The sequence below is a fragment of the Mustelus asterias genome, chromosome 1 (genome assembly GCF_964213995.1).
Source record: "Mustelus asterias chromosome 1, sMusAst1.hap1.1, whole genome shotgun sequence".
In the NCBI taxonomy this organism is placed as follows: domain Eukaryota; kingdom Metazoa; phylum Chordata; class Chondrichthyes; order Carcharhiniformes; family Triakidae; genus Mustelus; species Mustelus asterias.
Window position 1 is genome coordinate 107,991,131 of NC_135801.1, and position 27,067 is coordinate 108,018,197.

The 27,067-nt window shown below is 44.8% G+C and overlaps 1 protein-coding gene across 1 annotated transcript in view; it reads right to left on the reverse strand.

Moving 5' to 3' along the window:
• Positions 1–8,022: 8,022 nt before the first annotated feature.
• The window catches only part of bend4 (BEN domain containing 4), a 44,699-nt gene continuing 25,654 nt past the window's right edge, over positions 8,023–27,067 (reverse strand). Inside the window, exons 4-5 of the mRNA XM_078225032.1 lie at positions 22,613–22,853; positions 8,023–8,552 (exon numbers count right to left, since the gene is read on the reverse strand). Of these exons, the coding sequence (XP_078081158.1) occupies positions 8,335–8,552; positions 22,613–22,853 (459 nt within the window). The 3' untranslated portion in view covers positions 8,023–8,334. The remainder of the gene's footprint in view (positions 8,553–22,612; positions 22,854–27,067) is intronic.

Here is a 27,067-nt window from a genome sequence, read left to right on the forward strand (position 1 = left end):
GACAATAGGGTCAAGTTAAGATGGCCAATCAACCTAATGCACACATCTGAAGAGATAGGAGAGGCGCTAAATGAATATTTTTCATCAGTATTCACGCAGGAAAAAGACAATGTTGTCGAGGAGAATACTGAGATACAGGCTATTGGACTAGACGGGATTGAGGTTAATAAGGAGGAGGTGTTAGCAATTCTGGAAAGTGTGAAAATAGATAAGTCCCCTGGGCCGGATGGGATTTATCCCAGGATTCTCTGGGAGGCTAGGGAGGAGATTGCAGAGCCTTTGATCTTTAGGTCGTCATTGTCTACAGGAAAAGTGCCAGAAGACTGGAGGATAGCAAATGTTGTCCCCTTGTTCAAGAAGGGAGTAGAGACAACCCTGGTAATTATAGACCAGTGAGCCTTGCTTCTGTTGTGGGCAAAGTTTTGGAAAGGATTATAAGAGATAGGATTTATAATCATCTGGAAAGGAATAATTTGATTAGGGATAGTCAACACGGTTTTGTGAAGGGTAGGTCATGCCTCACAAACCTTATTGAGTTCTTTGAGCAGGTGACCAAAGAGGTGGATGAGGGCAAAGCAGTTGATGTGGTGTATATGGATTTCAGTAAAGTGTTAGATAAGGTTCTCCACGGTAAGCTATTGCAGAAGATATGGAGGCATGGGATTGAGGGTGATTTAGCGGTTTGGATCAGGAATTGGCTAGCTGTAAGAAGACAAAGGGTGGTGGTTGATGGGAAATGTTCATCCTGGAGTTCAGTTACTAGTGGTGTACCGCAAGGATCTGTTTTGGGGCCACTGCTGTTTGTCATTTTTATAAATGATCTGGATGAGGGTGTAGAAGGATGGGTTAGTAAATTTGCGGATGACACTAAAGTCAGTGGAGTTGTGGACAGTGCGGAAGGTTGTTGCAGGTTATAGAGGGACATAGATAAGCTGCAGTGCTGGGCTGAGAGGTGGCAAATGGAGTTCAATGCGGAAAAGTGTGAGGTGATTCACTTTGGAAGGAGTAACAGGATTACAGAGTACTGGGCTAATGGTAAGATACTTGGTAGTGTGGATGAACAGAGAGATCTCGGTGTCCATGTGCATAGATCCCTGAAAGTTGGCACCCAGGTTGATAGGGTTGTTAAGAAGGCATACGGAGTGTTAGCTTTTATTGGTAGAGGGATTGAGTTTTGGAGCCAGGAGGTCATGTTGCAGCTGTACAAAACTCTGATGCGGCCGCACTTGGAGTATTGCGTACAGTTCTGGTCACCGCATTATAGGAAGGATGTGGATGCATTGGAAAGGGTGCAGAGGAGATTTACTAGGATGTTGCCTGATATGGTGAGAAGGTCTTATGAGGAAAGGCTGAGGGACTTGAGGTTGTTTTCGTTAGAGAGAAGGTTAAGAGGTGACTTAATAGAGGCATACAAGATGATCAGAGGATTAGATAGGGTGGATAGTGAGAGCCTTTTTCCTCGGATGGTGATGGCTAGCACGAGGGGACATAGCTTTAAATTGAGGGGTGATAGATATAGGACAGATGTCAAAGGTAGGTTCTTCACTCAGAGAGTGATAAGGGCGTGGAATGCCCTGCCTGCAGCGGTAGTGGACTCGCCAACATTAAGGGCATTTAAATGGTCATTGGATAAACATATGGATGATATTGGAATAGTGTAGGTTAGATGGGCTTTAGATTGGTTTCACTGGTCGGCGCAACATCGAGGGCCTAAGGGCCTGTACTGCGCTGTAATGTTCTATGTTCTATCTTTGGACTGTGGGAAGAAACTGGAGCACCTGGAGGAAACCCACGCAGACACGGGGAGAAAGTGCAAACTCCACACAGACAGTGGCCTGAGGTCGGAATTGAACCTGGGACCCTGGCGCTGTGATGCAGCAGTGCTAACCACTGTGCCACCATGCCACCCATAAGCAGGCCAAATTGGACAGTAACTTTTAGATTTCCACATTTTACTGCACATGTGCAGATGTTAGAAGTTAATATGCAGTCCAATCCATAATAACAGTGGGCGTTGATAACATCACTGTTAACCTTACTGCAAGATCCAGATCGTTGCCTTAAAGGCAATTAGCAATGGCTAATAGATATCACCTACATGCCAAGAGCTATTTATAATGGGCTGTAGTTTCTGTGCTCCCCAGCATCGGATTCAGTGGGGGGTACCCCAAAGATGCGCTGGGAAATCTCTCTCGGAACTTCACAGGTAAAGTTTGCACGGCAATTGCCCAGAAATGCAAACGTCCACTGGGCAATTGCCCTGCTCTGGGAACCATCTAAAAATGCCATTTAAATGACAAACTTCGGTGGTTCCGGCAGGTTTACAACAATAGTTACTCAGAATAAGTTAGAAGAATTAAAGCCGCTTCTAACTTCTGGGTAACTATTGTAAAGAGCCAGACCAAACCCATCAATGGGAAACCCCACCCTCCGCCCCTGACCCCCCAGGAGCCTTCTCCCAACCCCCAACTAACCATGTTTTCTCCCCCCACCATGATATTCCACATTCCTGACCCCTCCCCATGGGATTCCCCCAGCCACTTCAGATTCCTCCCCCACCCCACCCCCGTGGAACCAACTCACCCCCAAAACCTGGGCCCAAGGCCTGAACCCAACCCCCCCATTGCCCAGAAGTCCAAGCCTTCACCCTCTCAGGGGTCCAATCTTCTTCCAACCCGCCTGGAGGTCACACACCCCCAGACCTACTGGACTTCCGTGCCCCCAACTCCCCTGGAGGTCTGACCCCACTAAACCTTTGAACCCCCCCTCCCCCACCAGACCTTTGATTTGATTTATTATTGTTACATCTATTAGTATACAGTGAAAAGTATTGTTTCTTGCACGCTATACTGACAAAGATTCCTCCTACCCCCAATCCTGTTCACTTACCTTCAACACTTACTTGCACCCTAGCCTGTCAATTTTAATGGACCTTTAAACTTACCCGGTTGATGGCAGCTCATGCCGTAAAAAAGGGAGCATATCTGTGGTGACTGTCCCTTTAAGAGCAGTCACTGGAAGTGCATCATTACAGTGTCCTTCACTTTGATGGAGCTGGACTTTGACATTGGACCTCAAGGACTGCCACGCTGCCTGGATCTCGCCCGGCCTGAGGCGGAAGGTCGGGCGAGACAGGCATGAATAAAACCTAGTGTAAATATTTGGGCATGGAGTGGCAATCTCATTTGCCACTCTGAGGAAGTTACAGCACAATAAGTTTTATAGTTCAGTAAGTTGTTCCAATTCTTTATTACTGACATTGAGAAGAGTCATGTTTAAATTGTCTTATCCAAAAAGATAGTTTCTAATTGGTTCTAAAACTTAGAACCAATGCTCTGTGTCAGCAGGGGCACTGAATAATGTTGGTGACTCAGTCATTTCTACTAATTCCCTGAGCAATCTGTACTAAGTCATGCAAATGACTACATTTCTTCAGGCAGACATAGAAAAAAGTTGCACTAAAATAAAAGCAGTGATGGTGAAAACAAGAAATAAGAGAAAGCACAACTCTCTGTTTTTAATGTCTTTATTAGACAAAACTTCTTCATGAAGTCACTCTGATTGCCCGCCTTTTGAGATGTCAAAGTTGTTCACAAGGCAGATATTGCCCGCACACACTACTGATTAGATTGCTACATACAAAATCACAAATGTGTACAATTTCTTCCCCCTGCTTTTCACTTTTAAAAAAATAATCAAACCACAAAACCGGAAGATTCTAAAGCATCAAATTAAATGTAGAAATTGGGACAATACAGTAATGTTCCTGTAGGAATGCCATTTATTGTTATTGTTGGTGTTAAAACCAACAGCAAGACAAAGAAGAACCTACATTGGGACCTACATACATTATCAAAATTAAAAAAAAACAAGGGAGCCAACATATAACAAAAAGTCTCTGTTCCAAATCAGTGCACACTTTTAGTTAAGACAGAGAGAAGTACACTTGTGTGAGAATGCTAACATTACTAATCCTTTACAATTAACAGAACAAGTATATACGTTTACTTTTCACTGCACTGACCAGTCACTTTAACAGCGCAAAAAACATGGGAAAAAGTGCTCAACCTCAATGCTTAAAAATTATCCCATGAATGATATTTCTCATCAGTTGTGGATTAAAGAACAAATTTGCCTCTCAGACATGAAGAGTGAAATTATTTCATGGTTATTTATGCAGCATTTTTTGATGATATGGAAGGGTGTGGGGTTCAATAATTTGTTAACAGCTAACAGAATTGCTTGTCAAAATGTACCCTGGCATTGGTATTAAGTAACACACATCCGGAGTAGAATAATGCTGATACTATAAATTAAAGCACTTTTTAAAATTAAGAATTGAAACACTTGCGTGATTTTATGGCCTCGCTCAACCTGAGGCCATAAAATTTCATCTGGGGTCAACAGACATTTCTATTGTCCGCCCCCTACCCCCCCACTGATTCCATGGTGGGTAGGGAGGTAAAATTCCGGCGATTGTCTTTGTGATTTCATTTCTTTGAGTAAATTCACTGATTCCATGTCCCAGCAGGGAGCCCCAACCAAATAGAGTGTGAGTTTGTCACTGTTGCCCCAGTTCTCTGACCTATGCTCCCTTTGAGTGAGAGTCCCAAGTGAAAACCTGCTATCAGTGAATCTAATTTGATGTTTATACGCACTGCCTGGTGTACTGAAGGCTGGTTTCAATCTGTATTGAATTAGTCGATCTCTGTTGGGATTACAATGGAAGTGCTACAGTTTGCAATGGTTCCCTTGAACTAGAATGGAGCCAAAGTTGACCAGGGTTTCACAACCATAACTACCCCAGCTGAAATTAGGTAATTGTCAGGCTTGACTGAAATTATAGCCAAATATCCTATCAATGCTCACTATTCAAACACTTCCTGGGCCTGAAGCCTTCTGGACTTTGTTGCTGGATCAAAATGGGGCTCCATGGCCCACACTTTACTGGCGGTATTGGCCTGTTAAGGACAGAATACCTGTTCTTGATGTCGCTTGCCCAAACAGGACTGGAAACTCCTGGTGCCTTGACAACTCTGCTGGGAAAGATGGGTGCTGCTGAGGAAGGTTGGGAGCAGTAACAATATCTCAACATGAAGGCATCCTAGAAGGCATGTATTAAAATTAAAATTATTGGAGCAAAGCTATTAGATTCTTCAAAGAGAAGAAGGGACATCCCCATTGGCATTGTTTGGGCTGTAGATGCAAGGGAGTGCTCTCTTTGGAGCTTGGAGCCTTAAACTCCAATGGACATATTCTCCCCTCAGTTTGCCACAGGGAAGCCATCTCCATGGAGATGGTAGCCTCCACACATGGAAATGTGTGGGGGAGATGGGGGAGAGGGAGGGGGGGGGGGCAGTCTAGGTGCAGCTCCAAGCTCACCATCACAGGCTGGGAAAATTCAACCTATAGTTCACACACAATGATTGTCATCTTGGAAAACCCACTGCCAATGTCCAGGGAACAGCACCCTGATGGGCAAACAACTTGAGAGAAATGAAAGGCAAACAAATGAATTATTGATGGGAGAAATAAAATTACCTCCAATGGAACAGATAATCTATGAATTCATTAGCAATAGCTGAAAGTCTGACCCAGATGTTAACTCTGCTCCTGGATATATTTTCCCAAAGAATTAATTGTAGGAACACTAAGTAATTTGAGATATTGCCACTTACACTGTAGTGATTTTATTCATGATTTAGTCCACAGAACTGGCACAGCCAGGCTGAAGAAAGTTTTGTAGAACTGACCACAATGCAAAGGAAACACAAAAGGAAATATGTTAACTACTTTCAGAGATGGCAACTGAATTTAAAACAGAAAGCTGGAGTAAAGTATTGTTGCTTATACATGTTATCCGCAATGGCAGTCAGGCAGCAAGAAAGACGTACATTTAGATAGCACCTTATAGCAACTGTTAAGTCATTTTGCAATGTAGTCACTGTGCTATAATGTAGGAAACACTGCAGTCAATTTGCACACAGCAAGGTCCCACAAACAACAATGACATCACTACCAAATAGCCTCATCTAGTGACGTTAGATGAATGATAATTGTTGGACAGGACATTGGGGGAATTCCCTGCTCTTCTTCAAAAGTGTCATGGTATCTTTTATATTCCTGAGAGGGCAGAGGGAGCCTCAGTTCAACATTTCATCTGAAAAACAGCATCTCTCATGTACAACAATCTCGCTTTACTGCACTAATGTGTCAAACTAGGTCTTGTGATGGAGTCTCTGGAGGTGGACTTGAGTCCACAACCTTACAACTCAGGAGTATTAGTGCCCCCATTGATCTCCAGCTATGATCTTGTTGTACACTAGACCAGCAATAAGCCATAATGGACTTGAAATTATCTCACAGCGTGAAGTACTTTACACCATTTTCCAGAATTTCACAATGTATTAGTAGATTATTAAACCAATTAGCTGCCTCTTTGTGAAAACAATTAATAGAACTGAACTCAACCTATGCCTGTTTGTAAATTTTGGTCCATCGTATAGAGGGGCTTTTCCAACTTTTTGGTGCCAGTGCTGCAATTAAAATATTTGGGTGGAATTTCACAGCCCTGTTGTGGTGGGCATGGGGTCATAAAATGTCCAAATGCGTCCAAATGTGCATTGACTTTGACGGGACTGGAAAATCCCACCAGTAGGAGGGGCTGTAAAATGCCACCCATTGGCCTATCTTGCATCTTCATTATATAGATAAACCTGTGGTACTTTTCCAGTTTTCTGTTTTTGTTACAGATTGCAGGCATTCTCTGTCTTTCTGTTTATCATCACGTCGTAACTATCAGCACAACCCTAAACCTGCTGCATCTTCGACCAACTGATATACTTGTGTCCTCTCTACAGGAAACAATATCATGTAAGAAAAACACATTTTTTGATAACAAGGTCACTAAGTTTTTAAATGTTGCTTTATCTGGGCTGAACGCACACACATACATATATATTACATATAATATATATATAGTATACATGTATACATAATCAGATGGTATACTCTGTTAATTGTCACTGTGAAAAGTATCTGTGAAAACTATTCTCCAGAACATGTTCTTTATTTTGTTTTCTTTTCACTTTAAATTATAAATTATTCCAACTAGAATGACACACCCTCTTAGTTCCTGGCCAATTACTTTTGGCTTTATTTATATATGCTAAATTTTAGGAGCTGGCAGTTTATTAAAATGTATTGATAATTGTAGGATATTTTTAAGGTCATACTAACCAGCAAGTGCAACTGACTTTTTATAGACACAGCGTGGGGTACTTTACCAATGCAGTAGTCAATCTGTAAGTATATAAGAAACATCTCCCATGGGATAAAATAATTACTATCTACCTTTTAAAATTCATTTACTTGATAAAATTACTTTTAATACAAGTAATACAAATACTACAACATTCATCATTAATGCACTTGTATACGTGGACAGAAGGTATTCAAGCAAAGTGCAATATAACCATCGCCTGTGTCTGAAATACTTGGCAGATCACTATTTTTGTAGGAATGGTACTTACCTGCTCTCATAGTTTCTTTTCATCGATCCATACAACTAAAAGAAGACAAAGATATTTCTTCTTGATTCCCTTGACAGGAGTGCTACATTTCTGAAGTGCTACCAGTCAATTGCTACACAATAAGGTTTGTAACTGAAACTGCGGTGAGGATTGAATTTATACAATAGTAAACAGGATCAATTTCTAGATTCAGTAAGCTATATTAGCACAAATCTAAAGTACCTTTGAGATTTTTGGGCTGAGCTCCTGTTTTGATATTTCTAGATATTGTCGGTAATACAATACCATTGGAACAGATAAAAGGACAGCTCCAGATTATAATTGCAGAGTTTTTCTATTAACCCACGAGCTGACTAAAGCCCAGATGTCCAGGGTTAGGCTCAGTTGAATCTTAGCACTGAAGCCATTTTACGTTTTGATAGGATTGACTTTAATCCTTCTAGAAAAATCCGTGATTTTAATTCAAAGGTTCTTTTTGCCTTACCTGGGTTGAACATTGTGAACATAACGTTACTTTGTTTTAATTTGGACAGATTAAATATAGTTCCTCAGTTCCAGTCCTGGGATAGCACTTCAGGTGTTCAGGAAATGGATATTAACCAAATCAATCACAGTCACAGCAGGTTAACCTCTGAGGTCACTTTTGGTATATCTTCTGCAGGAAATGTTATTTTAATTAAATGTTCTAATTTAAAATTGATTTGCATCATAGCTAGTTGGTGTCAACACCAATACAACCATAGATTAATATACATTCATTTTTTACACCAATGTGGCAGTTTTATATGGACGCTGGTGTTCCTCAGTCTCCAGAGCCTTCATGGCAGCCCTTAAACATTTCGTCCTGTGACATTTGATGGTCAAAGCCTTCATAATAGGAGCCGCCGCTGCCACCAAGGAAAGTTCCCACAGCACGTCCTTGACGAGCGTGCCCCACAGCATCACTGAACACTTTGTTAATTTGTTCTTCTGAAGGCATCCACCAATCTGGGTTGGAGGTGCAATGCATCCGAATGAACTCTGCAAGTGGCACAAAGCAATTAAGGAAACCAAAAAAATTGCAAAGAAATGTTGCAAATTAGTGAAAATGTCAAGTAAGTGTCTTTTAGTTTAAAGGAGCTTTGTGTATCAACATCCAGGACAGTATTTCCCAACTATACAATCAATGCATTTCATCACATCGTCTGCAGCATAAATATTTTGCAATAGTTTTTAAAATATATATGCCATATAGCACAGAAAGAAGCAATTTGGTTCATATGCATGTGTTGACTCTTTAAAAGATCTGTCCAATTAGTCCCACTTGCATAGCCCTGCAAATTTCTCCTTTTCAATTATGGGTGGGATTTTTCCGTGGGTTTCGGAACCTGGATATCTGTGAGATAGGAGCACGCATTGTGGAGAAAACAGTCACCAGGGAATGGTTTTCCCTGGATTAAAGCTGAAGGATGGGCTCTCATAGAATGACTAAAAGACAGAAGGAGACCATTCAGCCCATCATGTCTTTACTAGTTCTCTGTGAGAGTATCTCAGCTGGATTCACTCCCCTGTCTTTTCCTGTGGCCCTGTCAATTTTTCCTCTTTCAATAATTGTTCAATCCCCTTTTGAAAACTGCGATGGAATCTGCCTCCTTCTAGGCAGATCCTTGGTAAAGACAGATGCAAAATATTTATTTAGTACCTCAGCCATGCCCTCTTCCTCCATGTGTAAACCCTATTTTCAGTCAAAGCTGGAGTTCCAGCCGTGTTTGTCCTTTATTTCCCCCTTGTTGGAATGAGCTTCGACTGTATCCTGAACTACCCTGCTTTAAATGCAGCCCATTGGTAAGATGGATACAAAACTGGCTTGGACGTAGAAAGCAGAGAGTAACAGTGGAAGGATATTTTTCTAACTGGCGGTCTGTGACAAGCGGTGTTCCACAAGGATAAGTGCTGGGGCCTCTCTTGTTTGTAATGTATACAAATGATTTGGGGGAAAATGTAGGTGATCTGAATAGTTAATTTGCAGATGATACAAAAATTGAGGGAGTAGCGGATAGTGAGGAAGATTGTCAGAGAATACAGCAGGATATAAGTTGGCTGGAGACCTGGACCTAAAGATGGCAGATGGAATTTAACCCAGACAAATATGAGGTGATGCGATTTGGAAGGTCTACTGCAGAAGGAAAGTATACAGTAAATGGTAGAGCCCTATAGAAATATTAGCATGCAGAGGGATCTAGGCATGCAGATCCACAGTTCTCTGAAGGTGGCAACTTAGGTGGACAAGTTGGTCAAGGCAACGTATGGCATGCTGGCCTTCATTGGTCGGGGCATTGAGTATAGGAATTGAAAAATCATGTTGCAGCTGTTTAAGACTTTGGTTAGGCCTCATTTGGAGTATTGTGTACAATTCTGGTCGCCACATTACCGGAAGGATGTTCATGTATTGGAAAGGGTGCAGAAGAGATTGATGCGCTATTCAGACACGAGGCTTGAAGCTCAGTAAATGAAAGGCTTTTATTTACTGTTAACGAAGCTACCAGAACTTATATACACTATCCCAGACTGAAGGGGTCCCGGCCAGAGCAGGGACTCTTATACCTCTCCCAGGAGGCGGAGCCCGACTGGGATGTGCCACAACACTACAGTACAAAGGTGTAACAACCCCACCCTAACCCAACAGCAACAATAGCACAACCCAACAGTAACATATGTACATCCTTGTAGTCCTGGCCAGCCCCTGGCTCAGCACTATCCAGTGGGAACCAACGATGGTTCACTACATTCACCCCTCCTTTGAAAACAAAGGCTGGCGGGGTACAAAAAACAGAATAAAGTGTCAGCAGTCTATAAGTTCAGACGGTCAGGGGGACCGCACCGTCGTTGTGACCTCCTCAATATCGGCGGTGACACCGGAGTAGGCACTTGCGGTGGCGTTCTCCCCAAAGCGGCGTCCAGCTGTTCTTCCACGGACTCACAGGCCGGTTGACCCTGAGGTGACGGTAGTCCAGGGGATCCTGACACGCCCTGCGGTGGCGACCATCTTCTGGGCTCAGGCAAGCTGTACATGGGAGTAAAATGGTTAAGCAATGGTCCCGATGCTGCCCGTGCCGTGTCCGGGGAAGAAACAAGAGATAAAGGGTTTGTTACAGGGGGTATGGGAGCGACAGGGGTTGCTACGTCCCCTGCTGGCGCCAGGTCTCGGATCGAGACCGTGTCCTCTCGCCCGTCAGGGTATGCCACATAGGCATACTGAGGGTTGGCGTGGAGGAGATGGACTTGTTCGACCAACGGGACGGACCAGCGGGCCCTTACATGTCGCCGCAGGAGGACAGGTCCTGAGTACGTCAACCAAGACGGTAATGAGGTCCCCGAGGAAGACTTCCGAGGGAATGAGAACATCCTCTCGTGGGGAGTAGCATTGGTTGCCGTACACAGGAGGGAGCGAATAGAATGGAGCGCATCAGGGAGCACCTCTTGCCAACGGGCGACTGGAAGACCTTTTGACTTCAACGCCAGTAAGACAGCCTTCCAGACTGTAGCATTCCCGCGTTCCACCTGTCCATTACCCCTAGGGTTGTAGCTCGTGGTCCTACTAGAGGCAATCCCGTATGAGAGCAGGTATTGCCTCAAGTCATCGCTCATGAACGACGAGCCCCTGTCGCTATGGATGTAGCTGGGGTACCCGAACAGGGTAAAGAGATCACGGAATGCCTTGATAACCGTGGCAGCGGATGTATCAGAGCAGGGAACAACAAAAGGGAACCGAGAGTACTCATCAATGATATTGAGGAAGTACACATTCCAATCCGTTGAGGGAAGGGGGCCCTTAAAATCAACACTCAGTCTCTCGAAGGGACGAGTGGCCTTGACTAAATGTGCCCGGTCAGGTCGGTAAAAGTGCGGTTTACATTCTGCGCAAACCCGACAGCTCCTTGTTACCGACCTGACATCCTCCACCGAGTAAGGCAGGTTGCGGGCTTTTACAAAGTGGTAGAGCCGAGTGACCCCAGGATGGCACAGGTCATTATGGAGGGCGTGCAAACGGTCCTCCTGTATACTAGCGCATGTTCCACGCGAGAGGGCATCCGAGGGTTCATTGAGTTTCCCTGGACGTTACATGATATCGTAGTTATAGGTGGAGAGTTCAATTCTCCACCGCAAGATCTTGTCATTCTTGATCTTGCCCCTCTGCGTGTTGTTAAACATGAACGCCACGGACCGCTGGTCCGTGATCAGGGTGAACCGTTTTCCCGCCAAGTAATGGCGCCAGTGCCTGACGGCCTCCACAATGGCCTGGGCCTCCTTTTCCACCGCTGAGTGCCGAATTTCGGGGCCTTGGAGGGTGCGGGAAAAAAATGCGACGGGCCTGCCCGCCTGGTTAAGTGTGGCGGCCAGGGCGAAATCAGATGCATCGCTCTCCACCTGAAAGGGGATGGACTCGTCTACAACGTGCATCGTAGCTTTCGTGATGTCGGCTTTCAATTTATCGAAGGCCAATCGGGCCTCTGGCGTTAAGGGAAAAGTCGTGGACTTAATGAGCGGACGGGCTTTGTCCGCGTAGTTGGGAACCCACTGCGCATAATAAGAGAAGAAGCCTAAGCATCTTCTCAGTGCTTTTGCACTAGCAGGTAAGGGAAGTTCAGAAAGGGGGCGCATACGGTCTGGATCAGGGCCAATGACCCCGTTTTCCACCACGTATCCTAGGATGGCTAAACGGCGCGTACGAAACACACATTTCTCCCTGTTGTAGGTCAAGTTCAGGCGAGATGCAGTGCGTTAGAGGTTCAGGAGGTTTGTGTCGTGGTCCTGCTGGTCATGGCCGCAGAAGGTGACATTATCCAGGTACTGAAAGGTAGCCCGCAGCCCGTTCTGGTCCACCATTTGGTCCATTGCACGCTGGAAGACCGAGACCCCATTGGTGACACCAAAGGGAACCCTGAGAAAGTGATACAAGCGACCATCCGCCTCAAAAGCCGTGTATTGTCGGTCCTCTGGGCGAATGGGGAGTTGGTGGTAGGCAGACTTGAGGTCTATCGTGGAGAACACCCGGTACTGCGCAATCTGATTGATCATTTCAGATATGCGCGGGAGGGATACGCATCCAGCTGCGTATATCGGTTAATGGTCTGACTGTAGTCAATGACCATCCGGGGTTTGTTCCCGTTCTTGACCACCACGACCTGCGCTCTCCACGGACTAGCACTGGGTTGTATGATCCTTTCTTTGAGGAGCCGCTGAACCTCAGATCTAATGAAGATCCGATCCTCAGTGCTGTAACGCCTACTTTTAGTCGCGATGGGCTTGCAGCCTGGCACAAGATTCTGGAACAGGGAGGGTGTGGTGATCTTCAGCGTCGAGAGGCTACAGGCGTTGGGCAATTTGGAGGCTGCTGCTGCTTTCCCACTGCCAGTGAAGGCAGTGGCCCACCGTACTGTAGGATTACACTCCTCAAGTGGACCATGAAGTTTAGTCCGAGAAGTATTGGCGCGCAAAGATACGGCAACACAAGGAGCTTGAAACGCTCGTAAACTGTGCCTTGCACCTTCAAGGTTACCACGCAACTCCCTAGCACGGCAACAGACCGGGACCTTGATGCCATAGAGATTGTCTGTTTGGCAGGTTGAATCTGGAGTCCACACTGCTTCACAGTGTCTGGGTGGATAAAGCTCTCAGTGCTCCCGCTGTCAAACAGACAATAAACCACGTGGTTATTTACCTGGATATTCATCATAGATTTGTCAAGTCTATGAGGCTTGGCCTGGTCCAGGATGATCGACGCCACCGTTGGTTCATGAGCGCCACTGCAGGCAGCTGAAGTCGATGAGGAGGACCCCTGCTGGTTGTTCATGGTCAGTGTCGACCAACATGGCTGCCCCCATGAATTGCACGTGGGTGAGGGCGCCAAACTCAGCGACCCCTGGTGGTCATACTCCTCCGACTCCGTCGACCGTAATGGCGTCGTCCTGGTCTCGCACGTGGACGAACCCCGCGACAACTTCGACGAAGAAGACCCGAGCTCTGAAGAATCGCAGGCTGCACTGCCGTTCCTGGGTTTAGATCGGCACACTTTTGAATAATGCCCTTTTTTACCGCATGCGGTGCACAACACAGCTTTAGCGGGACACTTTTGCCGAGTATGCTTCGCTCCTCCACAGAAATAGCACCGCGGGCCGCTCGGGGCTGCAGCCGTCGTCTGGCCCGAATGGGAGCATGCCATTACACAGCATTTCGAACCCGAGGGACGAGGAGGGATTTGCGATTGCTCCTGCCACGTTGTCTCCACATGGTCCTCCGGATATAAAACTAAGCTCTTGGAGGCCGACTCGAGCATCTCTGCTAACTCGCTGGCCTGGGTAAGATTAAGGTTACCCTTCTCCAACAGTTTAAGTCGAATGTACGACGATCCGACCCCGGCCACAAACGCATCTCGGGCGAGGTCGTACATGCTCTGCTCAGCCGACACAGCTTTGCAGTCACAGCCCCTGGCTAGCTGTAGGAGCTCATTGGCATAGTCCTCCATCGTTTCGCCAGACTGCCGTCGTCGAGTGGCTAGGAGGTAACGAGCGTGTATCTCGTTAGGTGGTTTGGTATAGCGCTTCTTTAGAAGCTCGAGGGCCTTAGGATAATTAGTGGCCGCACGGATCGCGAGGTAGACAGTGTCGCTTACCCTCGCATGGAGGACCCGGAGTCTGTCATCATCTGTGGTGACCGCTGCGGAGGCTGCCAGGTAGTCTTCGAAACTCTTCAGCCAGTGGTCGAAGGTGTTAGAAGCGCCCACCGCACGTGGATCTAGCGTAAGGCGTTCCGGCTTCAGAATTTGCTCCATACTCTCTCTCTTTTTTTTTCCGACGAGAGTTTAACGACAGTAAATAAAATTGATGCGCTATTCAGACACTAGACTTGAAGCTCAGTAAATGAAAGGCTTTTATTTACTGTTAACGAAGCTACCAGAACTTATATACACTATCCCAGACTGAAGGGGTCCCGGCCAGAGCAGGGACTCTTATACCTCTCCCAGGAGGCGGAGCCCGACTGGGATGTGCCACAACACTACAGTACAAAGGTGTAACAACCCCACCCTAACCCAACAGCAACAATAGCACAACCCAACAGTAACATATGTACATCCTTGTAGTCCTGGCCAGCCCCTGGCTCAGCACTATCCAGTGGGAACCAACGATGGTTCACCACACAGATTTACCAGGATGTTGCCTGGTTTGGAGGATATGGACTATGACGAAAGGTTGAAGAAACTTGGATTGTTTTCATTGGTGCTTTGGAGGATGAGGGGGACCTGATCGAGGTTTACAAGATTATGACAGGCTTGGATAGAGTGGATAGTTAGATTCCTTTTCCCAGGGTCAAAGGGTCAATTACTTGGGGGCATAGGTTGAGAGTGAGAGGGGGAAAGTTTAAAAGAGATGTAAGGGCAATTTTTCACACAGAGGATGGTGAACGCCTGGAACGTGCTGCCGGAGGAGGTGGGGGAAACAGATTCTATAACAATGTTCAAGAGGCATCTGGACAGATACATGAATAGACAGGGAATAGAGGGATATGGACCACATAGACGCAAGAAAATATTAGATTAGAGAGGTATCTGTGTCGGCACAGACTTGATGGGCTGAAGGGCCTGTTCCTGTGCTGTACTGCTCTTTTCTTTGTTGTGACACCATATCCAGGCACCTGGCCTATTTCCTGTTGCCTCCAGGAGCCTGGAGCTGATTGAAAAATTCACATCAACCTCTGACAATAGGTTTAGAATCCCTCCAGTGCATTTTGCCCATCGAGTCTGCACTAACTCTCCGAAAGAGCATCTTACCTAGGCCCAACTCTGCCCTATCTCTGTAACCTCACACATTCATGGCCAATCTACTTAATCTCAGGTAGGTGGGCAACCTTGCCATTCCTGATCCTGTCTCCAGGAAAAAAGTCTTTGGTGGGATGGAGCCGGCAAACTGACACACCAGCGGCAGCAAGAAATACTGCACCTGCCCATGCTGGCCTCCCCATCAGGGCCTAAAAATTCAGCACTATATTTCCAATTGCCTTTTAAAAGTTACCAGTGAATCTGCTTCCACCACCTTCCCAGGCAGTGCACTCCACAGCACACCAACTACCTATATAATGACTGTTTTCCTCAAACCTGCCCTATATTTGTTGCCAGTTATCTTAAGTTTGTGTCTTCTGGTTACCAAAAAGCAGTTTTTTCTGTATTTCCTCTGTCAAAAACCTGTCATTGCATTGAATATCTCTATCCAATCTCCCTTTAGTCTTCTCTGCTCTGAGGAGAACAACCCCAATTTCTCTGGTCTTCCCACATAAGTACTTCATCCCTCTTCTCTTCAAGGCTTTGACATTCATTCTAAAGCCCAGAATCGAGCAGAGGTGTAACCATGAGACCTATCAACATTTGCCATTTGTTCCATGCCTCTACTTGATTCAATGATCCCATGTGGTTTTTGAGCAGCCCAATCAAGAATGATGAATGATGAAGGTTGTTTTTGCCTATGGCATACTGTCTGAGCATACTGGCAGCAACATGGAATGATTTTTACAGCTTCTCAGTTTGCTGGCAACAGTCTAGATCTGTGCTGGAATGAATAACACATTCAAATGTTTTATTCCATGGTTACATAGCATAGCAGGAAATTAAATTTGTTTCATCTCCCTGCAAAGGGAACCAATTATGATAGTACATTCTCATAATGCAACTCTCAATTAGCTCGTTACTGTAATAATCAATTAAATGTCACGATTTCCAATTGCCAAGCTTGGTTCGGAGATTACTCACTGAGTTAGATGATCATGGGTTTAAACCCCACTTTATTACATAATTTAGGCTGATGGTGTAGTACAATGGACTGTTGTCTTTTGAACGTGATATTAAGCTGAATCCTGTCTGGCTGTTTAGGTAGACATAAAATATCTCATGGGCCTTTTTTAATAATGACATATATTTATCTAGCATCTTTAATGGAATGAAGTGTCCCATAATGCTTCATTAAGTATGACACTGAGCCACATAAGGTGATATAGGTCAGATGGTTAAAAGCTTGGTCTAATACATGGATACGAAGGAGTATCTTAAAGGAGGACAGTGAGGTAGCCAGGCGGAGAGGTTGAGGGAGGGTATTCCAGACCTTGGAATGCCAACAGTAGAGATTACAAACATAGGGAGGGCAAGGCAATGGAGGAATCTGAAAACAAGGATGACAACTTCAAAACTTAGAATTATCAAGAAGGGCTAAGCATTCTCCTGATATCCGAGAAAAAAATCTTCATTCAAACAACATAAAAAACACAGATTAGCTGTTTGTTTCTTCATTTCATTTGCTGTATGGATCTACACCCTACACATTGCCAGCCACATTTGCCTACAAGGCAACTGTGACAACTTTGAAGTTATCTATTGATTGTGAAGTGCTTTGGAGCAACCCAAGGACATGAAAAAGCACCATGTAGGTCCAGCTTTCTACTTTCCCTTAAGGAATGTTACCTAAGATTTTGATTTTTATGAAAATAAAAAGAGTGCTGTTGTACCCTGGCCCCACCAGACTCTGTAAAAGTAGTGTGAGCAGGGAAATCATTTATAATAAAAACTATTGTGTCTCAGTTACTGTGATCATGGTCTGGAGAACTGTGGCCTAGAATTGCAGCTGGCGGATGGACAGTTGTGAGGTCCAGCTGCAGGCTACTGGCAGAGTAGATATAGGCATAATGAGAAAATCTGGCACCTGATATGGGTCACATTTATTGGTTCAACAGGAGGGAATAATTAAGTGTTACTTAAGGCAGTACACCAAATACATGCTCTCCACAACACTGCTGTATAATATTAAAGGTTCTTTGGTTTTAGTGTATAGAGGGTGCATGCAATAGATTGACACAACAACTCAAAGGTTATCAAGGTGGTGTAGCATAAATGAAGGAAAAATACATGGGAGGGTTTGATTTCTATATGAAATGCTGATGTAAATAGCCACTAGATTTAAACACAAAGATTGGAAACAAGACAACCTGAAACAAGAGAAAAGCATTCAAACTGATGCTATTTATTGTAACATCAGTATGAAGTCAGCAGATAAATCTGATGGCCGTACTAAGTCAGGATGTAATATAGAGGGTTGCGCATGGAGATTAATGCTTTAAGAGGCAGACACAGCAGAAACGTTAATAGATATAGAGGGAGACAGCATGAGGCACCTGGTATCATGAGTCCCTTCTAGAGGAATTTTTAAAAAATATACTTTTCCAATTCAATCAAATCAAATCCAATTCAGAGTCTCAACAAGTTGAGACATTTCAGATCCAGGCTGACAAGACAGGACGGGAGACCAAAATCACCCTGTCCTGGGCCTGATCTACATGAGCCAAGCTGATTGGAGAAGGGGGAGGTTCCTCCTCCAAGACTTGAGCTCATTTGCATCTTAGCCAAAAGGCCGAGATGCCGCTTTAAAAAATTGCTTCAAATGAAACATATGAAGCCCCAGTGCAACCCAATGACCCCAACCAAGTGCGGCCGACCATGGGCTGCCGACCACACCACACCCGATCCCAGCCAAAAGGCCGAGAAGCCCATTCCTCTTTTTCATGTAACTAATTCCCTTTAAAAACTCACCAGAGAAGGGATGGAGGGTGAATGCAGGCAAACAATTCATAATTTCTTCCCAAAATAATTTTTCCCTGTCCTAGCACACAGACTCACACATTTTAGTTAAAAAAAAGTTTTTGGAACAAAATTAAATGACCTGTCTTCTTGCTTTTAATTGGCTTAATCAACAAAAAAAATAGATATCCAAATATTTGGGAAAATAAGTTGACGGATGCTTGTGACAAAAGTATGTATTTTTAAATTTAAAATCTGCATGCTTGATCTTCATTTCAGCAATAATGCTCAATCAGAACAGTGATTTCATAAACATATTTGTGGGAAAAGTTACTGAGATGATGTCTGTATTCTGTGTGGCAAGTTTGGAGACACAGAGCTTGATGTAATGATGGCTTTCCTTGAAAATTGCATTTGGAACTTTCAACTTTAATCAGGTAAGCTACTACTACTTAAAGAAGCACAGCAGACATTTGGTTGGCTTCATTGTGCTCTTTTACAAAGTAAATCCTGAAGGTAATGACAAGAAAGACATTGTGGACTCTGGTTAAACCTAGTGTATTTTTAAAAGAGAACTAGAACATGGGAATTAGGAATGAGAGGAGGCAATTCAGCCCTCCCAGCCCAGTCCACCATTCTATATGAGCAGGCTGATCTCCAACTCATCCTAACTCCACTTCCCTGTCTTTCCCCATAGCCTTTTATCCTGCTTTTGATCAAATAGTTATCTATCTCTTTCTTGAATCCATTGATTGATTCTGCATCCATTGCACTCTGGGGAAGTGAGATCCATTGTGAGAAGTAGCTTCTCCTTATCTCTGTCTTGAACCTCCCCCCCTCTTACTTTACAACTATGACCTCTTGTCCTCGACTGTTCTAGAAGGCGGAACATTTGGTTAACATTTACTTTAACCAATCAAATCCCCCCTCATTCTTCTGTACGCCAGCGACTACAAGCCCAAGCTACTGAACTGCTCCTCATATGACAGCCCCTTCAAACCTGGAATCAATCTAGTGAATCTCTTCTGAACCGTCTCCAGTGCCTCCACATCCTTCCTCAAAGAAGGTGACCAAAACTGAGGGGTCAGTGTTCAAAGCATGCAGTCTAATATGAGATTAATAATGAGTTGTGCTGCCTCAGTGTATATCAGCCCCCTGTTCTCTGGACAATTTTCCTCTGTCCCCAAATCCAGTGTTTCCGACTTTCAATTCAAAGAAAACTTAATGCAGAGTAATCAATAGCAATTTTACAGAACCTGCACAGTTTCAGATCATTTGTTTATCATTAGCTAATAGTTAGACATTCTTCACAGAGAGTCTTTCTTGGATTTTAAAGTAAGCACATTTTTCAGGTTGTTCTGTTTCTTTGCTCATGTTTGGATGAATGTATGGGCTGTATTTGGCCGAGCGTTTCGGGACCCTGACATTGGCATCAATTCAGGTTGGGAACCGTTAAGAAGTTACCTCCAGGTAACTGCGCAATTAAGGATAGTGGACGGACCAGGAGACTGGCAGACCCAATCAGAGGGCCTGCAGTGATGTCCAGCTGGCAGTCCCACAGGGCAAGGAGGCTACAGATGTGGGTAGGAGAATGCAAGGGCACCTCAAGATGCAGGTGTCCTCTGAAGAGTTATAAAACTGTAAAAGGAAACATGCTTCAAGGTGGGTTGCCAGGAGGTATGGGGGTTGGTGGGGCCATGAGTGGATAACTTGGAGAATTAAAAAGGGCTCTTTAGCACTAGGCTTTCTGCTGGGCTTCGATCACAGTGCTGGGTCCATCCATTGTAGGGAAGATTCCAGTAGTGTAACCAATCTGCCTCCAAGTGGGGACTGAATTGATGATCATTGGCTACTTGCTGTTGCAGACTGGGTAACCAGTGTTGATCAGACCTGTCTCTGATATGATCACTTGGAGCAGGACCTGTGGTGGGGAGTCCTCCTCACATGAGATTCTCTCATCTTGCTTCCAAGCCCACTTCCAAACCCATCTCTGCAGGACAGGGAAAATGCAGCCACGAGTCTATTTTCCCTCCCTCTGCCCTTAGTTCAGTTCCTTCATAAATGCTTTAATATCTTCCAGTTCTCTAGGAGGGTCCAAGACTAAAACTCCAACTTAGCTGTTCTCTTCACAGATGCTGCCTGGTGTTTTCTGCTTTGCCTTATACTCTCAGTAACTTTAATCTAAGGTTGCCCCGCTGAGTAACAGCAGGTCACACACAGGGACCAGACTGATTGGAAAACTGCTTAAGCTTAATTAGACATATAAAATATATTAAATGCCATTGGCAGCTGTTTAACCAGTGTAGAACTCAGAGGCTTGACATTGTCTTCAATGCTATAGGAAACGACAGAACAGGACTGAAATAATGGAGCCTCCCAAGCCAAAGGTTGACGAACAGGATTAAGGTTAATTAAAGACAGCAAATGTTTCTAAATAAATCTGTCACCCCCCCCCCCTCTCCCTTGCTAGTACACTTATTTTATTTTCTCAGTGGTACCTATTCTTGCTTATGCGCAGTGCTGCAAAAGATACTTCACCCAGGTGTTTTGCTGCAAGTGGCAGATTTTCATATGTGAGCCCATGTGAACACTGCCAGATTATTTGTTGTAAGTGGCATCAGAACTGAACTCAGTCTTATCCTCACACAATATCTGTGCATGTTCAGCAGAATTCATGGGAGTGAGTATGTGTGAAACCCTGGGCCAACACTGAGGGACATGAAGGCTGACCATACATATCTGCCAGCTGGTGGCTCAGTTGAATCAGCTCATTCACAACAGATCAAGAACTGAGATGCCCACTCTGTACGGGGTGAATTTTCCTGGTTGCTTCAGCATTTCGATAGCAGCTTCAACCTGCAAGTGATCACTGTGGAATGTCGGGTGTGACCTTCCTGGAGGTGGTCAATTAGAAAGCTTTCTCTGACAGGCCTGTCCAATTAATGGCAGTGGACGGACCAGGGAACCTGGAGGCCGATTCAGAGGACCTGCAGTCCTAAAGTGGATACCCGCTGAAAAATTATAAATAGTAAAAAAGTGTGACCAAACCTGCCAAGCCATTGTTATGAAGAGGGAAGCCCTCCACATGGCAGCCTGTAACTGCAGCTGTGACCCTCGGACATCGATATCTCTGATAGGGGAGATTGAAGGATATGTTGTAGACCCCACACCCCCAACAACCGCTACCAACCTCTCCAGCCTTTGTTTTCCTTCATGGGCTGTGGGCATCACTGGCTAGGCCAGCATTTTTATTACCCATCCCTAATTCCTGTTGAGAAGGTCATGGTGAGCTGCTGCCATCCATGTGCTGTAGGTGCTGTTAGGGAGGGAATTCCAAGATTTTGACCCAGCGACAGTGAAGGAATGGGTCTGCCTCCTGCTGGGGTGACATTTCCGGACACCTGCTGGACATCGGCCTCAGAGATGGGGGGAACCTCTGCTACCAGGACGATGCTGATGGTGGCACCAATTAGTTCCATAGTGGACACTTAGTGAGCCCAAGTAATTACCCTCTGCTGCTGGGCTGGTAGCTAGTGCTGACAAACCCTGTCTCAGGAAGATCTCACAAGGGAGGAATTTCATGGAGAGTTACCCTTGATGTGAGATTCTCTATTTTCCTCCTGACTATAGGGAATGACATAGAAAAGGAATTGAGGCTGGCAGAGATCAGCCATGATCGTGTTGAAAGGCAGGGCAGGCTTAAACGGCCTGGTGGCCTACTCCTGCTTCTATTTCTTGTGCACTTGGGTGTGACCCCATTCCTGAATCTGTCACCATAGGAATGGGAAAATTCAGCCCTATGACTCAGTAGGACCCAGGCCCTACATATAACTAGGATAGCTAAGTATCAGTAATGGTGATTATGAAACTACTGGATTGTGGTAAAAAACCATCACGAATGTCCTTTAGGAAAGAAACCTGCCACCAGTACCCAGTCTGGCCTATTTGTGACTCCAGGCTCTCAGCAATATGGCTGACTCTTCACTACCCTCTGAAATGGCCTAGCAAGCCACTCAGTTGTACTCAAGAACCACTGCCTTCTCAAAGGACAATTAGTGATTGGGGAATAAATGCTGACCCAGTCAGTGACCTCCACAACCAGTGAATGAGTAATAGGAAAAGAAAGAATAGAAAGACTTTTTAATGTGTTCTTAGTGGTGTTGGCTGAAGGATAAACATTGGGCAGAACTCTCCTGCTCTTCAGCACTATGGTATCACGGGATCTTTTACATTTACCTATGAAGAGCCTTAGTTTAACATCTCCCCCGAAAGGTAGCAGCTCCAACATCGCAGCATTCTCTCAGTACTTCAATGAAGTATCAGCTTATCTTTTATGCTCAAGTCTCTGGCATGGGATGCCTCTCAACCTTCTGCCTTTGAATCAATTTTGACTTAGAATTGACCCACAGCCAGCCCCCTCTATTGAATCAACTGTACTGATTCGACATGTACCCTGTAACTATGTACACAGAACATTAATTTATACCTCGGAGACAGGTCACTTTGACTGGATCAAGAGGGCGTCGTTCAGGGCCTGGCTCTCCCAGCGGCATCGACCGTTTCCTTTTCCCCAGTCCACATGAATACTTCAGTTCATCTGTTGTAAACACAAATCTAATGAGGTAACGGAGAAGTCGACGGCCATCCTTTTTAGATGAATTAACAGCTTCATCCCACTGCTTACTGGTGATATAGACAGGATAGTTGTTCAACAACTGCTTGTTGCCCTGAAAATTGAAGATGAGAAACATTTGAAATGACAAGGACAGTTTAATTAAAAAGAATGTGATTAAATATGAATCTGCATGAGATGTCCAGGTTCCAATTTTGTTCATCCCATTTAACATCTGCATTATATACTTGACAACTAACGCATTGACGGAGCTCAGATATCTAGCACCACTGCTTTCAAATAAAGCACAATTGAATTCAGCTACAGTTCCTTGAGACATAAAGAATGTGCACAAAACGGCCTCACATGGCTCCCTGAGGAAGTATTAGAGGAAAGATTTACTGCATTTGATTTCAACACAGAGTGACTGTGGTATACACAGAGAATCAATAGTAGATTTAAAATTGCTGCACCCTTTCGTCACTATCATAAGGCATCAATATCCATTCCTGTAAATAACAGCATATTTGATAGACATGCCAAACAGGAGCTACACTGCCAATAAAAACAGAATTCAAAATGAAATAAGCACTCACAAATAATGTGCAATTATATTTTCCTCCATGCACTCCCTGCCCGTGCCACACCAATTGGAAAAACAGAATCAGGCCTTGAACCTGAAACTCTGAATTCCCTGCCCAAAGTTTGTGATGTTATTTGAAACCTTTAATTAGATTCTTGTCTTCCGACTCACTTCCAATTGTTGGAATAGATGTGAAAATCTAAGTGAGATTGGCTAGTGTTTCTCATAACTACTGATAATATTCTCCATTCTGTATAGAATATCAACTAAATAAGAATTCAAAAAGTAAAGGCACATTCCCCTATCAATCTTTCAGCTTCAGAAACAGGTCCTGAGTTAGTTAATAGAAATCATAGAAACCCTACAGTGCAGAAGGAGGCCATTCGGCCCATCAAGTCTGCACCGACCACAATCCCACCCAGGCCATACCCCCACATATTTACCTGCTAATCCCTCTAACCTACACATCCCAGGACTCTAAGGGGCAATTTCTAACCTGGCCAATCAAGCTAACCCGCACATCTTTGGACTGTGGGAGGAAACCGGAGCACCCGGAGGAAACCCACGCAGACACGAGGAGAATGTGCAAACTCCACACAGACAGTGACCCGAGCCAGGAATCGAACCCAGGACCCTGGAGCTGTGAAGCAGCAGTGCTAACCACTGTGCTACCGTGCCGCCCTAATGTATCAAAGATTCCCAGAGAAACACATTGTATTGAGGATGATTGGCTCTCTTGCTGGGTGTATTTATATATCAATTAGTTGCATCCTGTAGTGCTTTCCATTCATGGCGATCCAGCTTTTACATTCCTAGAGCCGGAAGAAGAGATCGGCTGCTGTCAGAGATATAGGGCTGGATTTTTGCCATCGAGGTGGATAGCCCGAGTCGGACATTTCGCAGCTTGCCGCACCTGCCTTGGTAGAAAGTGCCCTGAATGGTGTGCTCTTTGCCAATGAAGGGGATGGTGCAAGATGAGGTCATTCAGTGTCAGCCCTGTTACCTGTAAGCATTCTAGCACTACTGTCAGCCTTTTGTCATGTTCTTCCACTGTTATGCCATAGGCCAAAACCTTGTCCATATGGCAGGTGGCACCCTCTAGTCCTTGCAAAGTGACTGACATTGTGCACTGACAGATTTCTGGTGTGGAGGTCATCCTGAACAGTATGTTGTTGAAGCAAGATCCGCCTGGGGTGATGAATGTGGTCAGAAATCTGGAGTTTTCATCAAGTACAAGTTACCAAAAGCTGCTGTTAGCATTGAGTTTTGAAAACATTGTGTCTTTAGAGAGTTTGATCAGGCTGCTGTCTACCAATGCCATCAGTGGACACCTCTCACCAGGGCTTTATTGAGCTGTGTCAAGTTGACGCAGATAGATGGACCGGTTGGGCTTTTTGGAGGGGAACCATTGTGGGACACCTTTCAGTTGGCTGAGTGACAGGGGAGATGACGCCCATTTTGTCATTTCATCCAGCTGTTGCTGCACTTGCTTCATGAGTGGATGAGGTATTTCTCGTTGTGTGAACGGACACATGGGATTAGTATCCTCCCTCAGTATAATCCTTTATGTGGTCCTCAGCCACCCCATCTGGTGAAGAGTTTCGGGAACTTCTTTTTAAGTTTGGAACCAGCTCCTCGCTGGTGAATCATGTCGATTTTCTGAAGGAGGTTGAGGTCAACACAGGCTTTTCGGCTTAAAAGGAAACATTCTTGGTTGTGGACAATGAACAGTGTCTCTTTGTGTCACCTTCAGGGTACCTTTCACCGTGAGCCTGGTGCCGCCTGCTCCATATGGCTGTGGGTGGAACCAGCCGTTGGGTCACCACCCATGGTTCCTTGGACCGTAACACTGGCTCCCATGTCCAATTTAATGTTTGTGAGATGACCATTAACTAAGATGTCCGCATTCCAGAATGAAAATCCTCGATCTTTGACTTCACTAAAGAAGCATGGTTGTGTTTCTTCTTGGCGTGAGACTTCAGCTCATGAATCATCTTGGGATCATCTGTGTATCTGATTGTGTTAGCTTTGCGTAGCTTTCTGAAGTGTCCTATGTGGTTGCAATTAAAACACAGTGCTGAGACAATTGGACACTGATCACACCCCTGGGGTCTCTTGGTTGTCATGTCTGGAGACAATACACATTTCTTTAACCTGTGTTTAATGTTCCCTCCACCCACATTGTCTGTACCTTTAAGACCTGGCTGGCTGTAGGATTCGCATTCTAATCAGTATTCTGCAACTTGATTTTGTCTGTTTGCACTGTTTGAGAGCACATTTCCACTCCATCTGACGAAGGAGCAGTGCTCCGAAAGCTTATGGTATTTGCTACCAAATAAACCTGTTGGACTTTAACCTGGTGTTGTGAGACTTCTTACCGTCTCTTGGTTCCACAGCGCTGGCATGGTCACCTACCATCTGGTGGTTGGTTAGGGTATTGCTTCCCTTGGCCTGGGCTGTTTCTCTGCTCTTTTACTAGCTCAGTAAGAAGTCTCACAACACCAGATTAAAGTCCAACAGATTTATTTGGTAGCACAAGCCACTAGCTTTTGGAGCGCTGCTCCTTCATCAGGTAAGTGGGAGTTCTGTTCACAAATAGGGTATATGAAGACATAAACTCAATTTACAAAATAATGGTTGGAATGCGAGTCTTTACATGTAATCAAGTCTTAAAAGTACAGACAATGTGAGTGGAGAGAGGGGTAAGCACAGGTTAAAGTGATTTTACTAGCTGGACAGTGGAGGATGTTTTGTACCATGGCTTGCCTTCTCCCCTTAAGATGGTTTTGTGCTGTAAATGGATTTTGAATTGCCTGGCAGTCTGAATGGCCATTTCAAGGGTGAAATCTTCCTTAGCTTGAAGCATGTCTGAGAGTGCATCATCTGCCAGCCTGACTACAACTGGTTAGCTCCGATTTCAGGTCATTGTAGTCACAGCCTTAAGCCATTCTGTACAGTAATGACTGCTGTTGACTTAACAGCTGTTTTAAAACCTTGTTCTGGCCAAGAACTTCAGTTTTTTTTTCGTTTAGCCCTGCTAGATCTTCTCCCTCTGCAGTCTTTGGGTATTGACGATGAACATCCATGGGATTCAATAGAATGTCCTGCTGCAGCAAGGAGTTTTATTTCTAGCATCTGCTGCCACTCCTGCTTTGAAGCTTTTCTCTGGTGATCTCATTTTGCACCTTCATTTTTGCTGCTCTTTGTTAGGTCAAATGCTACTTTTTCAGTCTTCCAGGTTTTAAATTTCTTCTCCAACTTCTGTGAAGCTCTGGGCTGTTTATATAGTTGCCACTAGGTTGTAAGATGTGTGTAGTTTGGTACATCGCACAAAGATCTTCAATGTCTTAATAATAAAAGCAAATTACTGCGGATGCTGGAATCTGAAACCAAAAGAGAAAATGCTGGAAAATCTCAGCAGGTCTGGCAGCATCTGTAAGGAGAGAAAAGAGCTGACGTTTTGAGTCCCGATGACCCTTTGTCAAAGCTCAAAAGCTTTGGACCAGGGAGCGGCGCGGGCTAATTGTTCTTTGTTTCTCGTTTCAAGGCTTCATTCTATGATCATCTTGCTGGTGCCAGTACAGAGCGAGACTGCGGATAGTTGGGAACCTGTCTCGGGGGCAGGGAATTCAGATGGTGTTCGTAAAGCAGAAGTGGAAATGAATAGGGTTGGGAAGCATTTTCTGATCAGGGCCAGTGTGATCTCCTGGACTCGTTTTGATCGCCTCAGGGGGTCGGAGAGGAAT